Source organism: Panicum virgatum, chromosome 2N (assembly GCF_016808335.1).
Source record: "Panicum virgatum strain AP13 chromosome 2N, P.virgatum_v5, whole genome shotgun sequence".
Classification (NCBI taxonomy): Eukaryota; Viridiplantae; Streptophyta; class Magnoliopsida; order Poales; family Poaceae; genus Panicum; species Panicum virgatum.
This window is the reverse complement of record NC_053146.1, coordinates 62,493,105-62,514,236: the sequence shown is the minus strand read 5'-3', so window position 1 is coordinate 62,514,236 and position 21,132 is coordinate 62,493,105. Positions and strand designations below refer to the sequence as shown.

Genomic DNA, 21,132 nt, shown 5'->3' with positions numbered 1-21,132 from the left:
TGGATTCATAAGTTCGATATAAGCATTAGCTATGTTCAGTGCCCTTGACATGGTGGCAGGTTGGTTGTGGCTTGTAACGGAGGCTTCATTTTAGTGTCATAGTAACAGGGCTCAACATCACTGCGTGAACTGTCGATTAGCTGTGAAGAAGTCTGAAGCAAGTACATCAGCTGTTCAGTAAACACAAACAGCACACACGGTAGTAGCATGATGAATGGATGAGTTTCCTATTGCTATAGGATATAAGGTAGTCGAACTAATGCAATTCACACTAGACTTGGTTTAGGCTGTGTATGATTCGTTTTGCAGAATTCAAATTATATACAACAACAACAACAACATAGCCTTTTTTCCCAAGCAAGTTGGGGTAGGCTAGAGATGAAACCCGAAAGAAATAAGTTCAAGGTTCAGGCACATTGATAGCTAGTCTCCAAGTGCTCCTATCCAAAGCTAGCTTTATACAAGCCTATATTTGTTTAATCTCCTGATTAAAGACTATCAGTCTATCATCACCACATGTTCATATATGTCAACATATCTTGGTCTGATGTAATTGTCTAATTGAGGTGTGGATATTTGAGTTTTTGCTTGATTCTCAACCCAATAGCCCCCCATGTACTAGCATTATGATGCCTATGCTATAATTCCTTGAGATGTTTGAGGCCGTGATCAATAGTCTGATTTCACATGTTAGTTTGCACTTTGATCATGAACTGTGGCAGACCTGTCGTTCAAATTCTACTTGCTAACCCTAATCCAATTTATTTGTTTTTTTTTGGTTTGGTACAATCCTTTTGTAAGAGCTTCTATTGAAGTTAGGACTTACAATGGTGTCTTTTTTTTATCATACGTACAATGGTGTCTTTTTTTAATGACTTATTACTTGCGAAGATGTTTATTGTGCAAATCTGGATAGAACCTGGAGGTTTAATTCGTTTTGGACCTTGGCCGATTAAGGGCCCAGGACTTGATGAAGCCGGGCCATTTGGGCCGAAACGTCGTTGAGCACGGATACATTAGACGTATGGCCCAACCCACACAGTTCCCACCTGCAGATCCTAAAGACCACGTGGCGTCCACTCGAGCCAACCTTTACCCATCGGCAGCTTCGTCTTCCCTCGTCCACTGCGACGGCGAAGGACGCCGGGCGCGCGCCACCCGCGATGTACGGGCTTCCTTCGGCCGCGCGGCACCCGCTACCGTCTCACTCCGCCTGCTCGGCTTCTTCCTCCGTTCCTCGGGCGAGGGCGGCGTCGGCGTACTGCTGCGCCAGTCTGAAGCAGGCGCGCCCTTCCGCCGTCGCTGCGGCCATGGCGGGGCGCGCGGCCGCGCCGCTCTTGGCTGCGGCACTCCTCGCAGCTGCGCCCCCTGGTCAACCTTCTGCCCCCTCTCCAGGTTTGTCCAATCCTTGCTTGTTGTGAGATGCGCAAACCTTCACGTGGGGTTGTTATTGTCGCGCGTGTTAGCTGGCTAACTGCAGTGCGTCGTTTACATGGGGAATCGTTGCTGCTACTCATGGTTTAATTGTAATTTGGACACCCTAGTATCCTGTTCTGGCATTCAGTATGGAATTAGCTGACGAACATAAATACTGACACTGCAGGCAGACCAGCAAAGCTATCACATACTGAAACTTGCTCGCCTTATCAAGAAAGAAAAATGAAACTGAATCTAGGATAATGCATATTACATAGGACGTCCATACAATGTGGAATCCATGCTGATGGGTGTTTTTCCCCCTATTGGACAGCATTTGCACAACCAATTTCGGAAGGCGCAGCGTTGTTCCGGAAGGCCTGCATTGGCTGCCATGACATGGGAGGAAACATACTACAGCCCGTGAGTTTCTAAAATCCTTGTGTGGAGCACAAACCTGTAAGTTTTGGTCACCTTTTGTTCTTGACATGCTGCTTGATCATGCCAGGGAGCCACTCTTTTCCTGAAGGATCTCGAGAGGTAACCCGCCATAAGGCAAACTGAAGAATGTGCATGTTTTCAGTGCTCACTGTTACTGACGCAATGGAGGCAAAATTGCAGAAATGGAGTCACCACAGAGGAGGAATTGTATAACATCACATACTACGGGAAGGGGAGGATGCCGGTGAGTTAAACCTTCTCAACTCAATTAGCAAGCGCTACTTGTATGGGAAGAGAAGAAGAAAACGAAGTGTAATAGCAGCATGTTTGTTTTTTGTTAGGGCTTTGGAGAGAAATGCACCCCAAGAGGACAGTGCACCTTCGGTCCCCGGCTGTCTGAAGATGACATCAAGCTCCTAGCTTCGTTTGTCAAGTCACAAGCCGAAAACGGGTGGCCAAAGATCGAAGGTGATGGAGAATGAACGATTGATATTTGAATTGATCAGATGGCTATAGTAGTATAGTGACCGCAAACAGTCTTTGCTTTGTCTAGGACTTCTGAACTTGAGGGTGTGTTTAGTTTATTTTGCAAAATTGTGTAAAGATGTAAACATGACATTTGAAGTACTAAATGAAGTCTATTTGCAAAACTTTTTGCATAGATGGGTTGTAAATCGCGAGACGAATGTAATGATGCTAATTAATCCATGTTTAATCAATAATTAGCGGATGGTTACTGTAGCATCACTGTTGCAAATCATGGATTGAGTAGGCTCATTAGATTCGTCTCGCGATTTACAGCCCAACCATGCAAAAATTTTTGTAAATAGACTTTATTTAGTAATTCAAATTAGCAAGATTCCTTTTCACTTTAATGCGTTTACGGTTTTTTTTCATTTACATGTAAAGAACTATAAAGAAACTAAACAGGGCCTGAAACATTTTTACTAATCAGATTCTCTGAACTTCCGAACTTGTAACCTTCAGACTCCTCTGTTTTCTGAAACTTCTGAAATCTAGCTCGAGTATAGACCCAGTGACCCCTGACCGAACAAGTTCAGTGTTCAGTTGGGGCTCAGGCCTCAGGGTTGGGTAGTCAGGATCTCACGAAGTCACGAGTCGCAGGTCAGCTCCCTGACGGAGAGGGTTGGTGAAGTTGGTTGGTGACGCCGCGCGAACTGCTACCAGGCAAGCGTCGGCGGGGTTTAAACACGAAGAAATCCTCCGACGCGCGGCTGCTGGTGCGGGGGAGGGAAAGCGGCGTCGCACCTCGCAGCGCCCCCACCGCACCGGCCTCCCCTCGGGCCGTCATGCTGCCGCGCACGCACTCCCACCCGGCGCGGCGGCGCTCCGGGCTGGGCCCGCAGCTCTGCGCCGCCGTCGCCGCGCTCCTCCTGCTCCTCTCCCTCGCCGTACTCCACTCGCGCCTCTCGTCGTCGTCGTCCTCCAACTTCCCAACCTCCCGCTCCCACTCCACAGCCGCCGACTCCAACTCATCCGCCGCCCTCCTCGCCGACGAAGAAGTCGACGAGGACGTGGCCGCCGCGCTCGACCCGCTGCTCACCGTCACCACCACGACCGCCGCGGCCGACGGCGGCGGAGGCGCCGTCGCTAACCCCGACGACGACCGCATCGACGAGCTCGACGTGCTGGACGAGGACGCCGCGGGCGCCGACGCGGCCGACGACGCCACCGCCTCCGCGGCGGCCGCCACGTTCCTCGTCTGGGACCACGTCGCCGGCGCCGCCCGCCTGCCGTTCCGCCTCCCCGCCGCCGGCGAATCCCTATCCTCTGGACTCCCCCGCCTCGACTCCCCGCGCCGGATCGTTGCCGCCGCCTTTGGATCGGATGACGAGCTGGTGGATCTGGAACTGCGGGTGGAGATCTCGTCCATCGCCGGCATCGAGGACGCCCTACTCCTGAAGCCCGCCTCCGCCAAGGGCGCCGAGACGCGGCTCCGGGCCGGGTGGGCGCGGTGGCTCGAGGGTAAGGCCGACTACCTCCGGCGCGATCGCATGCTCCGCTCCAACCTGGAGTCACTCAATCCGCGCAATCACCCGCTGCTCCAGGACCCCGACAGCCCCGGCCTCACCTCTCTCACCCGTGGTGACCGCATGGTGCAGCGGATGCTACTAGCTGAGCTCGACAAACCTGCGTCGAAGAATTTTGAGCGGCGTAGGCTCCAATCTTACGAAAACGAGCAGGGCATGGGAGCAGCTGTGAAGGTGAAGCAACAGAAGGGAAGGAGGTGGGGATATTTCCCGGGGATTGATCCCCATTTGGGGTTCTCGGAGTTCATGGAGAGGTTCTTCGAGCTTGGGAAGTGCTCCATGAGGGTGTTCATGGTGTGGAACAGCCCACAGTGGGCGTATGGTGTCCGACACCAGCGTGGATTGGAGAGCCTGCTCAAGCAGCACCCAGACGCCTGCGTAGTCATGCTATCAGAGACGCTGGAGCTTGAATCCTTCCAGGAATTTGTGAAGGAAGGGTATGTTCTGTTGATACACAACTCTAGCCTCCATAGCTCTAGAATACAGTTAATTGAAGTAGTTAATTTTAGTAGCTAACAGCCTAACTCTAGAATATAGTCCATAAACAAAAGAAAATGCATAATTCCAACCTGAAAACATGAAATATCTTTGCTAGCAATTCTGAATTGTATTGTATTATATAAGATCTACATAGTATTTCAGGATCAAATTCAGTTTAGTTATTCTACGATATTGAATGCACATTTGCACATGAGAAAAACATGAATGCTTTCGATTCTAGATTTTTTTTCAGATTTACATGTTCACATAATCCAATCAGTTTATATGCTATAATGCATTTATATTGCACCACAATGAGAAAAATATAGGATGCTGTTTGTCAATTATCGACTGTTCTCTCAGTTCTTGTGGACAAGTGAAGTCACATCTTACAGTTGGGCGTGTGAGTTGTGACACGTGTTTTCCTGATGACATGATCTAGTTTAAGTAATCATTTCTCAAATCTTGCAAATGATGCCCTAGATACTTGATTAACCTTTTCTGTTTGCCAACCAACTTTTAAAATCTCCATCCGGTTTGCACTTTTTTTTCTAATTGGTTCGCTTTAATATCCAATACAATGGATGTGGATCATAAAGTGTAGCTTGTGTATAGTTTTATGTGGACATTGATTGTGATGTGTGAGCTAATGTAATGTAAATAGTAATAACTTCTGTAATTAGAAGTACCTTAATTTACTGTTGCTGTCCTACATTCTGATTGTGCCACCATCCCAACCTCTTGTCTATCATCTAATCGCCGTCTGGCCTGCTGAGCAGCTCGGAGGCACTAGCATCTAGTATTTTTCAGGAAAAGAAAATGGTTCACTGCTAGTTTAATGGCTAGTTATTGGTAGTCATTTGTAGGAACATTTGGATCTATCTTGTTAGTATCTACTAACCGCAGGGACCAAACTGTGTATTTTCAGCTGAACCTCACTTGATTATATAATTAAACTAACTTCACTGCTTAGTATTACATCTGAACTCTTAAAACATTACATGTTAGACATTGTGACTTGTATGTACTTTGCATGACCCACTAATACTATGAGCCTTGCATGTAACCATTTAAGGTATAATTATTTTAGCTACACCCATGTCTACATATGGGTTGCTATTCATAGAGTTTATTTCTCGTGCAGATATAAAGTTTCTGTTGCATTGCCGAATCTTGACGAGCTTTTGGAAAGCACTCCAACTCATGAGTTTGCATCATTGTGGTATGAATGGAGGCAGACAAAATATTACCCGCTGCACTACAGTGAGCTAATACGCCTTGCTGCTCTTTACAAGTAAGAAATTACAATACCGTACATTAGTTCTGGAAGTTGTTGAGAGACATGCTCTGTTTGCTTTACGTTCTATCAGAAAAAAATCCTGAGAGATAATGATATGTATTTATATTTAAGCTGAAAATTCCTTTGCGGTAATTCTTGGCAAAAGAGTTACCTTAAGAAATACTCCTTATCAGCTCAGGCCAATTTGATGCATGACTAAAAACATAAAAAAGGGAAATTACCAGCTGAAAATACAGTTTCATTTTTTACACGTAACTGTGAACAATCAGGCATTTCCACTTGTAGTTTTGGAACATCAGACCGATACTTAATTAGGTCTTTTCACAAGCAGTAGAGAATCTAACAGACTGATGGTTTGAGGAACCAGATTGTGACTGGACTATCTGATCATGACCCTGAAACTTGCTAACTTATTTGACTGCCTCCCACCTTGTCCCTCACAAGCTCAAGGCTAAAAAATGCTGACTAGTGTGACCCTACAAAAATGATGACATGGTCCCATGTTGGCACAACCAATCCTAGAATTAAGCACCCTGTAAATGGATTCGATTGCGCCCTCTAACTGATATTCTCAGTTCTTGACCCCTATGTTACACGGATACTGGTACGGGTATCGGATACGATACGTATCGGATACGCGGATATGCACTTTCCCAAAAAACACTGATACGGGGATACGGCTAGGATAATTAATAATTACACATAAATATCACATAGATATTCAACAAGTGAGATTTTACTCTTGAGTAACTTCCCCTATACTCAGATGTGCAATACTTGCATGTCCATATAACATTACCTCTATAACTAGCCTTCTCTAAAAGCACAACTGATTCCACAAGGGGTTCTTCAGTTGCTGCTCATCTAGTTCTATAGTTCTATTGCAGCAAGTTCATCATTTTGTATCATCTCTTACTACCAAAACAGCATTTGGGTGGGCTGATTACTACTTTGGGCTGTATCCCATCTGGCCCAAAAGTATCGGATACACGTATCCAAGCAAATACGTATCCGTTTTTTCAGGATACGGCTAGAAACGTATCCGGGGCGTATCCGGGGCGTATCCGTATCCGATACGTATCGGATACGGATACACCACCTCCTAGGAGTATCCGCGTAACAGAGCTTGACCCAATTAGTTTAGTTGGGAACTTGGGATATCATCTACAGAGAATGTCCTTATTTTCAGAGCTGAACAGTAGCATATTAAAAAACATACGTTTTGTTATCAACCTTCCCAATAGAAAAAATAATTTATTGGCAAATAGTGTTTGAAACTTTCTTTCACAAAATAGCTCCAAGCCTTCACCAGTTCAACCTTACTTTTAGTTACCTAACCAATAATATGATAATTATGTTTTCATGAATGTCATGAGTGTGACACTGATATCAGGCAGAATTTGGAAGTTAGAACATAAATGTAATCTCGAGTACATTATTAGTTCCCTGTTCTTTGTGACGAATATGGTTAATTTATTTCCCTGTGCTTTGTATGCAGATATGGTGGAATATACCTTGACTCTGATATTATCGTACTTAAACCTTTAACATCGCTCCGAAATACTATTGGTGCCACAAATTCTGTACCTGGAAGTTCCAGTTATAGTGGTGCTGTGCTAGCATTTGAAAAACAGAGGTAAAAATGTTATATGATTTTATTTTTGATAATACTTAATTTAACTTAAATTTGTTATACCATCAGTAATAGGTAACAAACATGAAGTCTGCAGCTATCCATGTTCTATTGATTCACAAAAAAGGGTGTCAATAACCATTTTTTCATTTTAGTACACCAAAGTACTAAATATTATTTGTAACTAGGTGTCAGATGTGAGCACTACATGATTGACTATGACTACTGCTAGTGCGCATTTAGTGTTTCTCACTTTGCTTGTGCTGGTTGCAGCCCGTTATTGGAGGAGTGTCTTAAAGAGTTTTATTCAACATATGATGATACCCTCTTGCAGTGGAATGGTGCTGGACTTATGACAAGAGTAATAAGCAATCTATCTAGCAAAGCAGATGAAAATATGTGGCATCTTCACACAAAACTGGAGCCCTCTGCTACATTTTACCCTATAAGTTCTACTGATATTATGAGGTATGATCTCTATTCATCTATTTGTGCTGATGCTGACTATGTTTGGTCAATTTTACTATCCAAAAGCTATATTTACAATTGTCAGCATTCAATCACGACCTGAAAGATAATATCAAATATAATATTTTGTATCTAGTATTGTAGCACGTTTGCCTTATATTCCTTCTTTTATCTCAAATTTTCATGATCCTGAATTGCATAGCTGATTCGTTATGTCAACCACCTAAAAGCCCTCTGGTGATCCTTAAATTTACTTGTTATGCATTCCACTTTAAATTAATTGCCAGATCTTCATGAGTTTGGCTGGAAGCTGAGTGCTACTCATTATGATGTTGTTGTACTGCAGATATTTCTCAGAGCCAGATAACATGGTTGAGAAAGCACACCATGATACAATCTTTTCTAGGATTGTGAATGACTCTACCACTTTCCACTTTTGGAACGGCATTACATCTACGCTGGTGCCCGAGTCCAACAGTCTTGTTGAGAGAATCCTTAACCGTTACTGTCTCCATTGCCTTGGATGTTTTGTAGTCGCAGCAGTCTGAAGTTCCAGCTCAGATCTTCACTTTGGTTTAGAGCACATACACAGAAGAAATCTTTCAATAGGTACTCAGAATGGCCATGGTATATTGCTCGATTTTTACGGAAACATTGTGGTGGGAAAAATACCAGGAGCATTGTGTATATATATTCTTTTCACCAAGGCTTGTGCAGTGCTGGAGCTACAAGCAAGCGCAAGCATGTTGACTTGATTAGTTATTCTACCTGTCTACAGTCTACTGGCAATACAGAATGCAACAAGAACTAGAGGTATTTGGAACTGAGAGTTTTGATTAGTTCGGTGCCCATCTATTTTTGCACATGATATCTTGAAAATAACATAATTCGTGTAAGAAAGGTTATTACAAAAGTTTTAAGTACCAAATTCCTTTGGTTTATCAATTTCTGGTAAAGCATTTATTTCTTGAACGACTTGGGAACAGTAAACTGAGCATATGAAATGATCATGGTACCAGTCTTGACATACCGAAGGATGAAGTGTTTGCTATGCTGCAGATTCGGCCAGCAATGTGAAATGAGAATTGACGGTACTTGCACATTGTGTCTGTTGTGCTTAGCCGAAGGCCAACAGCTATATTGAGCAATGTTTTCAGTCTGTTATGTTATTTATTGCATGCTGGCCACATCTTTTTCTCATAAGAAAAGTACCTACCACCTCCTCGAGGGTTGGAAGGATTAGAAAGTAACACTTGGAGACAACACATGGTTGTGTGGAGTGGAGGCTTCTGGTAGGAGACAAGTTTCATTACTCGTAGACAATTACATCAAGATGTACTGAAGATTAAGTCATGTGCTGTATTTTGCTGTGCATAAATCATGATATATGTTGTCATGTCATTGTTTTGTTTCCTTCAGATTTCATAGGCCGTGCGTATGCTAGATAGATATGCAGAGTTCATTGCTCAGGCTGTAGTAGGCACCTGGTGCCGTCTCTTGTAGCTGACCATCACCTTCCCTCTGGGCCCTGGCATGACCACATTCCAATGGGGATGGCTAGTTTACGGTCAACCGTACGGTCGATTTTCCGACAGTAATTTTTTTCGTTTTTAGAATTTTTTTATCGTTTTCTGAGAAAAATAAATTCAGCCATTTTTTTATGAGTCAAATAATTTTTTAAGTGAAAATTTGGTGGGTAGAAAAAATTTCAAGAAATAAATTGGTGAGATAAAAAAAAATTACGAGAAAATTTTTGACAGAGAAAAATTTATCAAATGGAAGAAACAAAAAAATGTACATCCAAATAAAAAACTCGGCTATTATTTTTTAAAAAAAAATTGTATGCAAATAAAAAAAATGCATTTGGGCAGGGGGCGGTGCTGGTGGCGAGCGTCGCCGCCCCTGCCGGCACACCGCGCCTCCCGCCGCCGCCGGACACGCTTTGTGGGTGCCGCCGAGGGCTGATTCGCAGCTTCCGTAGGCGCGTCGGAGAGGACGATTGACTTCAGGTGGTGGCAGGCCGTGGCTGGTGCAGACGCACGGACGGGGGTTCTTGGGGGCTCTGGATCTGCGATTGAGCGGAGTTATGGCGACTTCCAGCGGCTGCCAAAGGTTGGCCGGAGCTTGGGGGGTCGGGAAAGGTGGGTTTGCTGGGGGACGGGTGGGCGGCGGCGGCGGATCTGGGCTCTGCCGCCATGGGGCGACGGGAGGGGCCGGGGACGGAGGAGAGGATGCAGATCCAGATGGGACGCCATGCTCGAGATCCAGATGGGAGGGAGGGGGGAGACCGTGTGCAGTGGAAAAGGAAGGAGAGGAGGAGCGCGGAGGATAAAGGCACGTGGATGGAAAAAAATCGACCGCTGGAGGGGATATGTTACGGTCACCCGCAAATTCAGCATTGCGCATTCCGGTCCGTCTTGGGAAACGGTGACACGAGCTCCAGCTCGAAGTTCCTCAGCAGGTGGCTCCATATCACCTTGATCTGCATGTACGCGAACGCCTTGCCGACGCAGAGGTGCCGCCCGGCGCCGAACGACATGTACGCTAACGCGCCGCCGGCCTTGTCCTCCGCCCTCCGGGGGCCGAACCGGTCGGGGTCGTACTTGTCGGGCTCCTCGTAGACGTGCGGCAGCCTGTTGTGGATAACCAGTGGGCTCGCCACCGCGTGGCCCTTGGGCACCTCGTACTCGCGGCCGTCCCGCGTGCGCACGGAGAAGCTCCCGCGCGCGTGGCGGAGGAGCATCAGCGCCGGCGGGTGGAGGCGCAGGGTCTCCTTGACGCAGCGGTGCAGGGTGTCCATCTCCAGCAGGACGTCGTAGTCGACGCGGCCCCCGTGCCGCGCCACGACCCGCGCCTGCTCCTCGACGGCGGCGCGCAGGTGCTTGGTGTGGGTGAGGAGGCGCGCCCCGGCCCAGGTGGCCGCGCTGGAGCTGTTGTGCTGCCCGGCGAAGAGCGCCGCGACGAGCATCCCGACGACCTCCGTCTCCGTCGTGCCGCGGCCGTCCTTGTACCGCGAGTCGATCAGGCACTGCAGGATGTCGTGGCAGTCGTCGTCGGCCCGGCCGTCGTTGCGGCCGTTCTTGCGGGATCTGACGATGTCGGTGAATATCTCGCCTAGCCTGGCGCGCGCCGCGTCGCGCCGGCGGTGCGCGGGGATGGGCAGGTGAGGGAGAAGGATGGTGACGAGGCGCATGCCGTCGTTGAGCTCGCGGAGCAGCGTCCCGACCTCGCCGAACATCTTCTCCCGGACCGCGGATCCCAACAGGCACCGGCTGGTGATGAGCGTCACGACGTGCTCCAGCTCCTGCTTCAGGTTAACCGTGCCGGACTGTCCCCATCTCGCAAAGTGGCTCTGCAGAGTGCGGGTGAATGATGTACGTACGTACACGATGAAACAACGGTTGCAACATTGAAAATTTATGAAGTTCACACCCTTTTCTTTCTCGTGAAATAATGCGTGTACCTCGACTTCACGGACCATGAGCTGGGCATAGGTCCTGAGCTTCACCGGCTTCATGGCGTCGCCGAAGAACCTGAACTGCTCGCGGCGAGTGGCGTAGTCGACGTCGAAGGCGACGCCGGGGCCGAAGGTGGGGATGGTGAACTGGGAGACCTCGTCCTGGCTGATCTCCGAGTCGAGCCCCTGGTAGAAATGGCTTGACACGTCCGGCCCGACCAAGAAGGTCAGCTTCAGGTGGAACAGCCGCACGGTGAAGACGCTTCCCAGCCTCGTGTAGTGGTCGCGGATCAGTGCCAAGGGGCCCTTGATGAGCAGAGCTGGCAGGTCGCCTAGGAGAGGGACCCCCGGAGACACAGGGAGCGGCGGCGGGCGTCGTTTCACTGTCGGACCAGCGGCAGATCGCTGCCGTCGTCTTGTAGTCTTGATCGCTACTGCAACCTTGAAGATGAAGGTGAGAGCAAGCGCCAGCCATGGCCATGTGGTTGTCGGTAAATCCATGACGGGATGCATGGCTGGCCGCCGCGCGCCCTGCCGATCCGGGAGAGGGAGAAGAGAGACGAGAGACGAGAGAGTCAATCGGAGATCGAGATGAAGACGATCGGGAGACGTCCTCGTGTGTTACAAACTTCCCAGCTCTGAGCTAGTACTTGACGATGGAGCCAGAAGCAAAGGGTATTTATAGGGAGGCGAGACCATGGCCAAACAGGCCGCCCAGTCACTGGCACGGCCAGGCACGGCACGCAAGGCCAGCTAGCCGTGCCGTGCCTCTTCGTGCCACCGTGCCAATGCAGCGGCCTAGGCACGGCCCTATCAAGGCTTAGGCGTGCCGTGCTGGGCCCCTTGGCACGGTAGCACGTCAGTGCCCGTGACGGCACTGGCACTAAAACCACATAAACACATTAAAAAGATTAGATTTCACAGAAGTATATGAAAATTAGGTTCTCAATTCCCATTTCTGAACACAATTCAAAACTAGCGGATCACATATTCACATGGCAGAATCAAAGAACACACAAACACAAGGGTCCCATTTGGTTTGTGCTGTGTTAGTGAATAGTGACATTTTGACCGCCAATTACAGTGTCAAATAAAAATAGTTTACAAAACCAACTTCAGAACCCCCACGCTAGTGACCCTGAAGAATCTAATGAGGCATTTGACCGTGCGATTGTAGGATGGTACTGTAGCATCACTGTAGCAAATCAATGATTAATTACCGTCATTAGATTCGTAGCGAAAAGTTACACTCATCCCTGAAAATTTTTTACAAATAGACTTCATTTAGTACACCATACATGCGAGATTTTTTTGTAGAATGGGAGAAAACAAATAAGACCAAGAAAGAACAGAATTAAGAAAGAAAAAGGAGCTTTAGTGCAATGGCTGCCTTATTAAAAACCTGTCTAGGTAAAACTCACCCTTATGAGAAACCCTACAGGGAAAAGAGTACAGCCCAACTCCATTAATTAAAATTCATTGTCCTTACATCAAAGTTCCAAAGTTCATAACACAAAATATTACAGTCCCATTACATAAATGATCAAGTATCAAGATAGAGGTCCTCAAATACTTCTTCCAGTTCCTTATCCTCCACACTTTGTTGCAGCCTTGCTTCTGCAGCCTCCTAGTCCTTGATGCATGTCAGCATCTCCACCATTTCAGGCTTCCGCTTCCTCCGCCGCTCCTCGATGATCCTGCCAGTCATACTAAAAGTGGATTATGAAGATATGATAGAAACAGGAACAGTTAAAATGTCTTTAGCCATGATAGAGAGGACTGGATATGTGAGTTTGTGCTGATGCCACCAGTTTAAGATATTAGAGTCATCATTAAACTGGTTGACAGTGTCACAGTCTAAGAATGATACAAGTTCAGAAGCATTAGAAGCTAATGAACCTGCAGCCTGCAGCGGGGCAGTTGCAGAGGTACCTCTTGACATGTTTAGAGCACCAGGTATATGAAGGATACCAGCACCCAAACCATCACCAATATCATCGTCATAAATTTCATCTCAATCAGATCTTTTCTTACCAGACAGGTTAGGAGGGTGGAGGGTCAGACCTCCTCAACCTAACAGATCCAAACTTCTCATACTTGTTGTAGACATCAGTAAGTCTAGCTCTAGTGCCAACCAAGTATGTAGAATAATCAGTACCAGTGAGACTCCCTAATCTTCTAAGCACTCTAGTAAAACCTTTCATTTTAGCTCTAGGGTCCAAGATGAATGCAAAAGAGTAAAGCAAAGGTATGTCCCTCCCGTACTTGTATTTGCCTATCATAGGTTGAACCACAGATCTAATATGCATATCATTAGCATAGTTTTTTAGGTGCACAACAATCTTAACAAGATAATGAATCATGAGTGGAGATGTAGGATAATACACACCAGACAAGGCAACTATTGAATCATAAAAGAGTTCAAGAAATGACAGTGCCTTTTGTGTTGTAGCCCAATGCTCATCAGTTAGCAACAAATGCTCACCTTCAGCCCTAAGATACTGAGCATGGATGAAAGTAGAGAAAGGAGCCTTGTGAGGTAACATATGTTTAAGCATTAGATAGGTGGAATTCCACCTAACTTCCATGTCTAGCTGAAATTTTCTAGGCCTAACACCAGTTGCAATGCAGTAACTTTTGTATGCAGCAATTCTCTGATTAGATGAATTTAAGAATGGTATTGCAGTTCTAAATCTTTCAATCAAAGGCTTAAGAGCAGTAAGGACTTTCTTAACAATCAGGTTAAGAATATGACATGCACAACATTGATGCAGGAACATAGAGTTAACTGAAGTAACTAATGCATTCCCAGGTTCATTAGTAGCATCAAAGCCAAGGTATTTAGACAATATAGGCCTTAGTTTTTGCATGGCAGTAACATTAGAAGATGCATTGTCCAAAGTAACAGCAAACACTTTTTCGTAAGACCATAATCAGCAAGCACAGATGCAATACGATCAGCAATGTTTTGTCCACTGTGGGACACATCAATAAGCACTAGACCAAGCACCCTCTTCTCTAGTTGCCAATCATTGCTTATGTAGTGAGCAACAACACTAAGGTAGTCCTCTTTGGCATTACCAGACCAAATATTAGAAGTTAGTCACACACAGTTAACACCACCAGAACTAAAAAGCTCAACTAGTTTAGACTTACTCTCATTGAAGTACTTCTGAATGTCTCTAGTGGTGGTTTACCTAGAGACCCTAGCAAATTTAGAGTTATGAGCAGTTTTAACATACTCTTCAAACACATCAGATTCACCCAAACTGATAGGAACAACATCAAGTCTAGCAATCAATCTAACCAACTGAGTACGAGCAACTTGAGGACAGTAGTCCCAATTACGCATGCTACCATCAGGATTAAAAGATATTTGAGACTGAGACATGCGAGTTTTTCCAAGTCTCTTAGGGCATGCATCCCTGTGACGCGTGAGGTGACCAGTGCCACCACTAGAGAGAGCAGAGTAATGTTTAGAGCAATGTAAGCACTTAGCAGCATACCTGATGGTCTTCCCGTTTACTACCTTGAAAAGCTTCTCAAAATCGTCCCAAACAGGAGAGGTAGAAGGATGAGAGCGCTTGCCATTGTTCCCGCCATCAGCGCCACATGCAGGATGGTCCTCGACATTGATGGGATCCTCCACGCTATGGCCGAACATGGCGTCGCGGTCATCGCGCAGGTCCTCTTCATCATCTCCGGGCAACCCGCACAGCCGCAGATCTTCGCTCGCACCCCCCTGAACCATCTCGGCGTCGTCGTTAGTCGACATCCTCACGCGCCAGAGCACTGGTTCCTCGACGGCTGCACAAACAAAATCAGATCTAGGGTTAGAACTAGGGTTAGGGTTAGGGAGGGTTAGGGTTAGGGAGGGTTAGGGTTTGTCGTACCTTCGTAGCCGGAGCACCAGAGTTGCCGGCGATGTCGACGAAGCACAGATCCGGCCCTTTGGTTCCTCAACGGATGCAGATCGAGTATAGATCTAGAGAAAAATAGTAGATCCGATGATGATACTAGAGACTAGAGAGACAAGGACAAAGAGAACGAGAAAGACAAGAAGAGGACAGAGGAGGAGAGCTTACGCATCCGGAGCACCAGAGTCGACGGAGTCCGGCGAGGTCGACGACGGGGATGCAGAGGTGGACGAAGAAACAGAGAGGACGAGGCTACATCGTCTGTGCAAGATCGAAACCAGGGGTCTATAAGGCCGTGCCGTGTGCCGGCGCAGGTCAAGGCCTCAACAGCGGCTGCCGGTCAAGGTCACCGAAGCTCGAAAAGACGTGAGGACAGAGAGAGGAGAGAACGAGATCCAGCGGAGAGAGATAGAAAGGAGAGCGGCGCGAGACGGTGATTAGCGTTAGAGGGGAGCGGGGGAGGCGCCGTCGGCCGGGGGTTATATAATCCCGGTCCCCGGGCCAGGCCGCCTGCTAGGCCGGGCACCGTGCCGCCCCCGTGCCGGCCTGTTTAGCCGTGCCGTGTCCGGGCCGGGATGGAGGCCTAGGCACGACACTGTAGTTGGGCCGGGTCAGTGCTGTGCTTTTTCGGGCCGGGCCTGTGTCGGTCTAGCGGGCCTGGCCCAGCTGGCCATCTATAACCATCCAAGACTGGCCGGAGCGAGAGATCGCCCCGAAATCATTATTATATTCATAAATGGCTACACTACACGATTTGCTTCCATATTCATTTGCGTTTAATTTGATGCATGCTGCCGACCATCAAGTAGTGGGGCGCGCTGCAAGTGTCTTGCCTTCAGTTATGTATATGCAGGCAAATATCTTTCCTTATTTGGACACCTCTCTCACACACACACGTTGCAGCAATATAACCATTCACATTCTGCGAAACACGTGCTCTGGCACGTTCTAAACAAAATATATTGCTGCTCAACATTTTATATTGCACGAAATGCATGTGCAGCCTGCTGATAAGAGGTCACATTAGAACATACAGGTAGGCGTTCGATATTCTTCCTATCGCAATCGAGGCAGTGAATAGCAGTCGTTGCTGGCTCATTCCAGGCACAGGATTCGCGGCGCCCTCGTGTTCTGATGAGCGCCATCAGGATGTCCATGGTACCGCACCACAAAGACAACAAACTTAAAACGACACGATTCCTGTCCAACGAACACACGCGCGTTGGTAGCTAGGACCGCGTGCAGTCCTAGTCCCCATCATCTCAGTTGCTAGTAGATTTCGGTGACAGGAACCTATGGTGCTGCCATTTCAGAAGCGGCCGACAGGTGGACAGCATGGATTTTGTATACAGGTGTGCGGGCGTTCCCACTCCCTCCGTCCCGATCGATTTGGCAAATCTAAGCAAAATTTATGTATCTAAATTTACTAAAACAACCTACAATTTGGAACTGAGGTAATAATATGAATTCGTTACAATTTAGAACTGAGGTAATATGAATTTATCATGTTCAGAGTTCCAGAGAATCGTCAAAACATCACATAAAGTTACGTATAGCTGCAACAATCCAGTTCCAAATTCTGTGCATAGTGATCTGGACGAACTTGTACCACCTGCGGCTATGCCTTGATACAAGTAATTTGCCCGGGCAAAGGCACGGGGACTGAGCTCATGTAACATCGAAAAGTAGGCCACCAAATGGCTGGCAAAAATGAACTAATATAACTTACACATCATACAAAAAGAATATAGTGTGTCTTGCATTGACGCCAGAGGCATCAGAGCATGGTTCTTGACTATTCGCCCCTCCTATACAGACCTACTGAAAATTGAAGCATTACAGCAGTCAGTCATTTTGTGACGGAAGTAGTTACTGGTAATCTCGCTGTACGTAGGAACTGCACAGCCTCAAAAATTCAGGCAATGTGATCACTTGGAAATGGGGCAAAAAGTTTCATAGGGGTTCCCCATCTTCTTTACCCAGCCGTGGTCATGTCAGTTGGGGTTGTAGAGCATATGCACGAGCAATCTGTTCCATTGGTGCCTCTTTCAACCAGGCGTTTGTTGCGGTTAGTCAACAACTTAACCAATGGTGCTTTTAGGGATACTTGGCGCCATATCTCATTCACTGGTCCATCCGGATCTTCATACTCAAAGAAACGTTTTACCTGAAACAGGCATTCACATTGAAAATAAGCTAATTATAATTAGATTATGTTGAAAGAAGTTTTATATCCATTGCATGCCTCTAAAACTAAACCATATGCAATCAATGCATAAAACAAAATTGAACTAAGACATTTGCTGCATCCTGCTACATATCTCAACCGCCACTGAGATAAAATAAGATCTCAATATACGCTAGAATTTTAAGTTGGACCAATCAGGTGCCCTGTCAACCCATCCTAGATATTCTGCTTAATCAACTGCATGCACTACATAGTGAACTGGAAATTCAGTGGAATGTGACAGCTTGCATCCCCATCAAAGGATTAAAGGTTAAATTTCCGAAACATGCCAATGATATATTATAGGACATTAGCACGAATGATCTCGTCATCATGTACAATACAAGTTAGGACGGATCAAATTTCTTTACCAAATCCTATCTGCTGATAACCAAGGCCTTTGCTCGACATACAAAGCGCATAAATGACTCATGTATGGTAGCTGGAAAATAAATAATGTTGCCAAAGTGACAGAGTTTGTCAAACAATTTTAAACCATTATAAATCCATGCTCTTACTACTTCATCATATTCTAAGGAAAGAAAGAATGAGGTACCAAGGTCATCATCTCTGGCAAAATGCACCAGGCTGATTACTATAGTCACAAGTATGACTGTATGAGAGTGGTTCCCAACAATTTTAAACAGTTTGATACGGTAATAGCACAACTTCATAAGAATTTCTAGTTGAGCTAACTACACAAATCCAGAAAGGTAGGTTGATGAGGGTAGTTATACTTCGGTTTCTTCATTTTTCTTTTCCAATCCTCTGAAAGAAACTGATCTAAGGTCACGGTGCCGTAACATCTCTCAGGCAACACATATGTTTCCAACATGCTATGCATATATATAATGTACAAATTGTTTTTCCAAGTTAGAACACAATTCACTGCAACACTGTGGCCAGGAAATATCTATGTAACTACTGGAGCGACCATTTGTCTCAGGAATAAGGCATCAAGGGGGGAAAATATTTGTCAGCAACATAGCATGCATCATTGCATCCTATAGATGTATACAGTCGTATGATAAAGGTGAATAGTACTGACCTTTTTTATTTCTCTCTGGTACTCCAGAATCCTCTCTGAACTTACTCTTCGAAGCATTGAAGTTAAGTATCCAGGTTGTACTGCCTTGCTTGTCCCGACAAAAATTGATATGGTACTGTAGTCTATAACATCTTCGAATGGTAGTTCAATGTAATCACTCACTATAACAGGAACACATAAACTGACAAGAGCATCAAACAATCTGCACGCTGAGGGAGTGTCTCCAGCAGGATGGAGGCAAAATTTTGATGAGTGCATTCCATGTGTGGCTGCACGGCGACTCTCTCTTGATTGAGCGCCATGTTTTATGGTTACATCTTCTTCGTTCTCAAGAATTTGGAAAAGTGCATCACGGACCTTACCACCCTGCATAATTCAGAACAATAACAGCCATAAGCATACCCCGTTGCATGAACAAAGTACAAAATAGAAGCAGCAGTGACTACAACTCCATTGGCCGAGGCATGACGATCACAAGCATGGACTGACAACACTAAGACCAACAAGAAAAATAAAGATGGACCACTGCATAAGACAAAAGCTCAAGAGTCATAATTTGGTTAAAAAAAATAAGAGCTAGAGGAAGGCATTATATGCATGCTTAGACATTCTAGGTTGTTAGCTGGGACACAATCAACATGCCACATGGGCAAATACATCGGTTAGGAAGGTTTGAATCTCAAGTGAATCACTTAACAAGTTTAGGGATATGAACCACAAAATAAGTTCAGCAGCCTAAGTGAGTCTGAACGAGTTTATGAGCTGTCAGTGCACTTTACTCAATGAACTAATTTCAAGGCAAGCACAGTTGGATCGTAACTTTGTTCGAATCAAACTATCCAAGCTTCACAATGACAATTCAATGGAACATCATCAATATAAAACCATTTAGTTAACATCATGTTTGAGTACTCTGGAAATTAGCAAAACACAACTTAGATTTAATGTTAGTGTTACCTAAATTCCTATCTATACTCTCTACATGATATACTGCCCCCCTAAAAAACGAAGTTGCATTTCAAATGGAACAAGGCTTCCAACAAGCTATCATTTTTCTTTCAGGATTCAGGAACTAACCTCCTTGCGGTATCGATTGCCCATGAAGAACAGCAATGAGGACCGACCATCTATCCCGATGTCACCCTTGAAGGAGTTGATTCGGTGTGAGTAGGGCAGGATGACATCTTTGACAAGGGATGCCTGGTCGGTGCGCAACCGGCCGAAATCAGAGACCAGGAGTATGGCATTGCTAATCCGGTCGATCACCCTGTACAGTGCGTTGGGATCCTGGCAGATGAAAACGTGATCCCTCCCCCCGTGCCGCCTCCAGTACGGCTGCCTCTCCAGCCACTCCAGCAGCTCCTCCTGCATGGCCTCGTCGCTGTAGGCTGCCGCCACCCCAGAGGCGTTGGCTGCCGCCGGGGGGCGGATGGGGTTAACTACGAGGCTGAGGGAGGAGAAGAAGGGCACGTAGAAGAGGTCGGCGTCGTGCGGATCGTCCACGCGTGCCACGGGGCGATCGCGCGGCCCGCGGCGGAGCAGGTCCTTGAAGAGCCACCACTCCGCCGAGTGCTGGTGGCCCGGGTACCGCAGCTGCTCGTCGGGGAGCACCGCGGCGGCGTCCGCCGACCCCGAGGGCGCGCGCGCGGCCGTGTAGCTGCGCACGACGCCGTAGGTGAACTTGGGCGGCAGGTCGTACATGTAGATCTTGACGGGGGCGGGCGGAGCAGCGGGGGACGCCGGAGACGAGGTGGCGGAAGCGGAGCCGGAGGCGAGGGAGCGGGAGAGGCGGGAAGCGGAGGGGGATGACGGGGAGAGGAGGAGGAAGAGGAGCGCGAGCGCGAGAGCTAGGAGGACTAGGAGAAACGGGGAGGGGCGGCGCGACGGCATGGCACGCGCGGCGAGCGCGAGGAGGGATCTGGGGAGCAGAAGGTTCAGGCGGGGAGGCGGCGGCGGCGGCACAATGATCAGGGACGGGCGCGGCTTGCGGGGCGGCCTGCCGCGCTCCCACATGGGGCCCGCCGCGCGGTGGGATTGGGCGGGGAAGGGTCGGCGGAGTGCGCCGGCCGGCGGAGGATGGGAGGGAGTGAGGCGGAGGCGACGGCGATTGCGATGCGAGACGTCGTGGCCACAGGGTTACTGGCTGTGGGTCCCACCAGTCGGCGTCGATAAGTTGTACTACTCATCCTACTGCTCTTATTTCAGAAAAAAAAACATTTTTGAACTCCCGGGTGATTTTTTTTTACACGCTAGAGAAGCATCTCATCGTCGACGCCCACGTCGTTTTACACTGAAAAAACTAAACATAAATTCAAATTTATGTGGACAGGTTTTACCAAAAAAATCAATTAACTACAACTCTTATATAGTTTTTAGAGTTTCAACTCTTATATAGTTATATATAGCACTTAGTTGATAAAAAAATATTGCACGCAAAAGAACAAATCATAGATGCGCCCACTTCAAATATGTCAAAAGAATAAAAACTTGGAAAGTATCTCACAAATTCTAGAATATCAAACGGCTTTGTTGGAATTTATGGGTTTGGCGCATATACTTCATTAGCAATAAAGAATTAAAAGTCCACTAATAAATGCTAGGCGACTAATGCTTAATTCCGTATGAGAATTCGAGGAGAACCGACTTGAATGGTGCACATTGTGTACACCTCTTGTGAAGGCGATAAAAGAAAAT

General features: G+C 46.8%; 4 protein-coding genes across 4 annotated transcripts; 2 read left to right on the top strand and 2 right to left on the bottom strand.

Annotated features, from left to right (window-relative positions):
• The first annotated feature begins 463 nt into the window (after positions 1 to 463).
• Positions 464 to 2,507, top strand: LOC120661712 (cytochrome c6, chloroplastic-like). Its single transcript, XM_039940635.1, has 5 exons — positions 464 to 1,395; positions 1,751 to 1,839; positions 1,925 to 1,956; positions 2,038 to 2,101; positions 2,199 to 2,507. Exons 1-5 carry the CDS (start codon positions 1,164 to 1,166, stop codon positions 2,337 to 2,339), a joined length of 558 nt encoding a protein of 185 aa, XP_039796569.1. The 5' UTR covers positions 464 to 1,163; the 3' UTR covers positions 2,340 to 2,507.
• A 334-nt stretch (positions 2,508 to 2,841) lies between these two features.
• On the top strand, positions 2,842 to 8,816 carry LOC120661707 (uncharacterized protein At4g19900-like). Its single transcript, XM_039940629.1, has 5 exons — positions 2,842 to 4,345; positions 5,533 to 5,682; positions 7,187 to 7,324; positions 7,595 to 7,789; positions 8,136 to 8,816. The coding sequence occupies exons 1-5, from the start codon at positions 3,168 to 3,170 to the stop codon at positions 8,335 to 8,337; spliced, it is 1,863 nt and encodes a 620-aa protein (XP_039796563.1). The 5' UTR covers positions 2,842 to 3,167; the 3' UTR covers positions 8,338 to 8,816.
• Positions 8,316 to 11,747, bottom strand: LOC120662878 (obtusifoliol 14-alpha demethylase-like). The gene is made up of 3 exons (XM_039941937.1): positions 11,253 to 11,747; positions 10,201 to 11,141; positions 8,316 to 9,334 (listed from the first exon to the last, which is right to left on the bottom strand). Exons 1-3 carry the CDS (start codon positions 11,745 to 11,747, stop codon positions 9,256 to 9,258), a joined length of 1,515 nt encoding a protein of 504 aa, XP_039797871.1. The 3' UTR covers positions 8,316 to 9,255.
• A 4,969-nt stretch (positions 11,748 to 16,716) lies between these two features.
• Positions 16,717 to 20,599, bottom strand: LOC120661709 (probable arabinosyltransferase ARAD1). The gene is made up of 3 exons (XM_039940630.1): positions 19,516 to 20,599; positions 18,439 to 18,804; positions 16,717 to 17,330 (listed from the first exon to the last, which is right to left on the bottom strand). The coding sequence occupies exons 1-3, from the start codon at positions 20,449 to 20,451 to the stop codon at positions 17,139 to 17,141; spliced, it is 1,494 nt and encodes a 497-aa protein (XP_039796564.1). The 5' UTR covers positions 20,452 to 20,599; the 3' UTR covers positions 16,717 to 17,138.
• Positions 20,600 to 21,132: the final 533 nt, after the last annotated feature.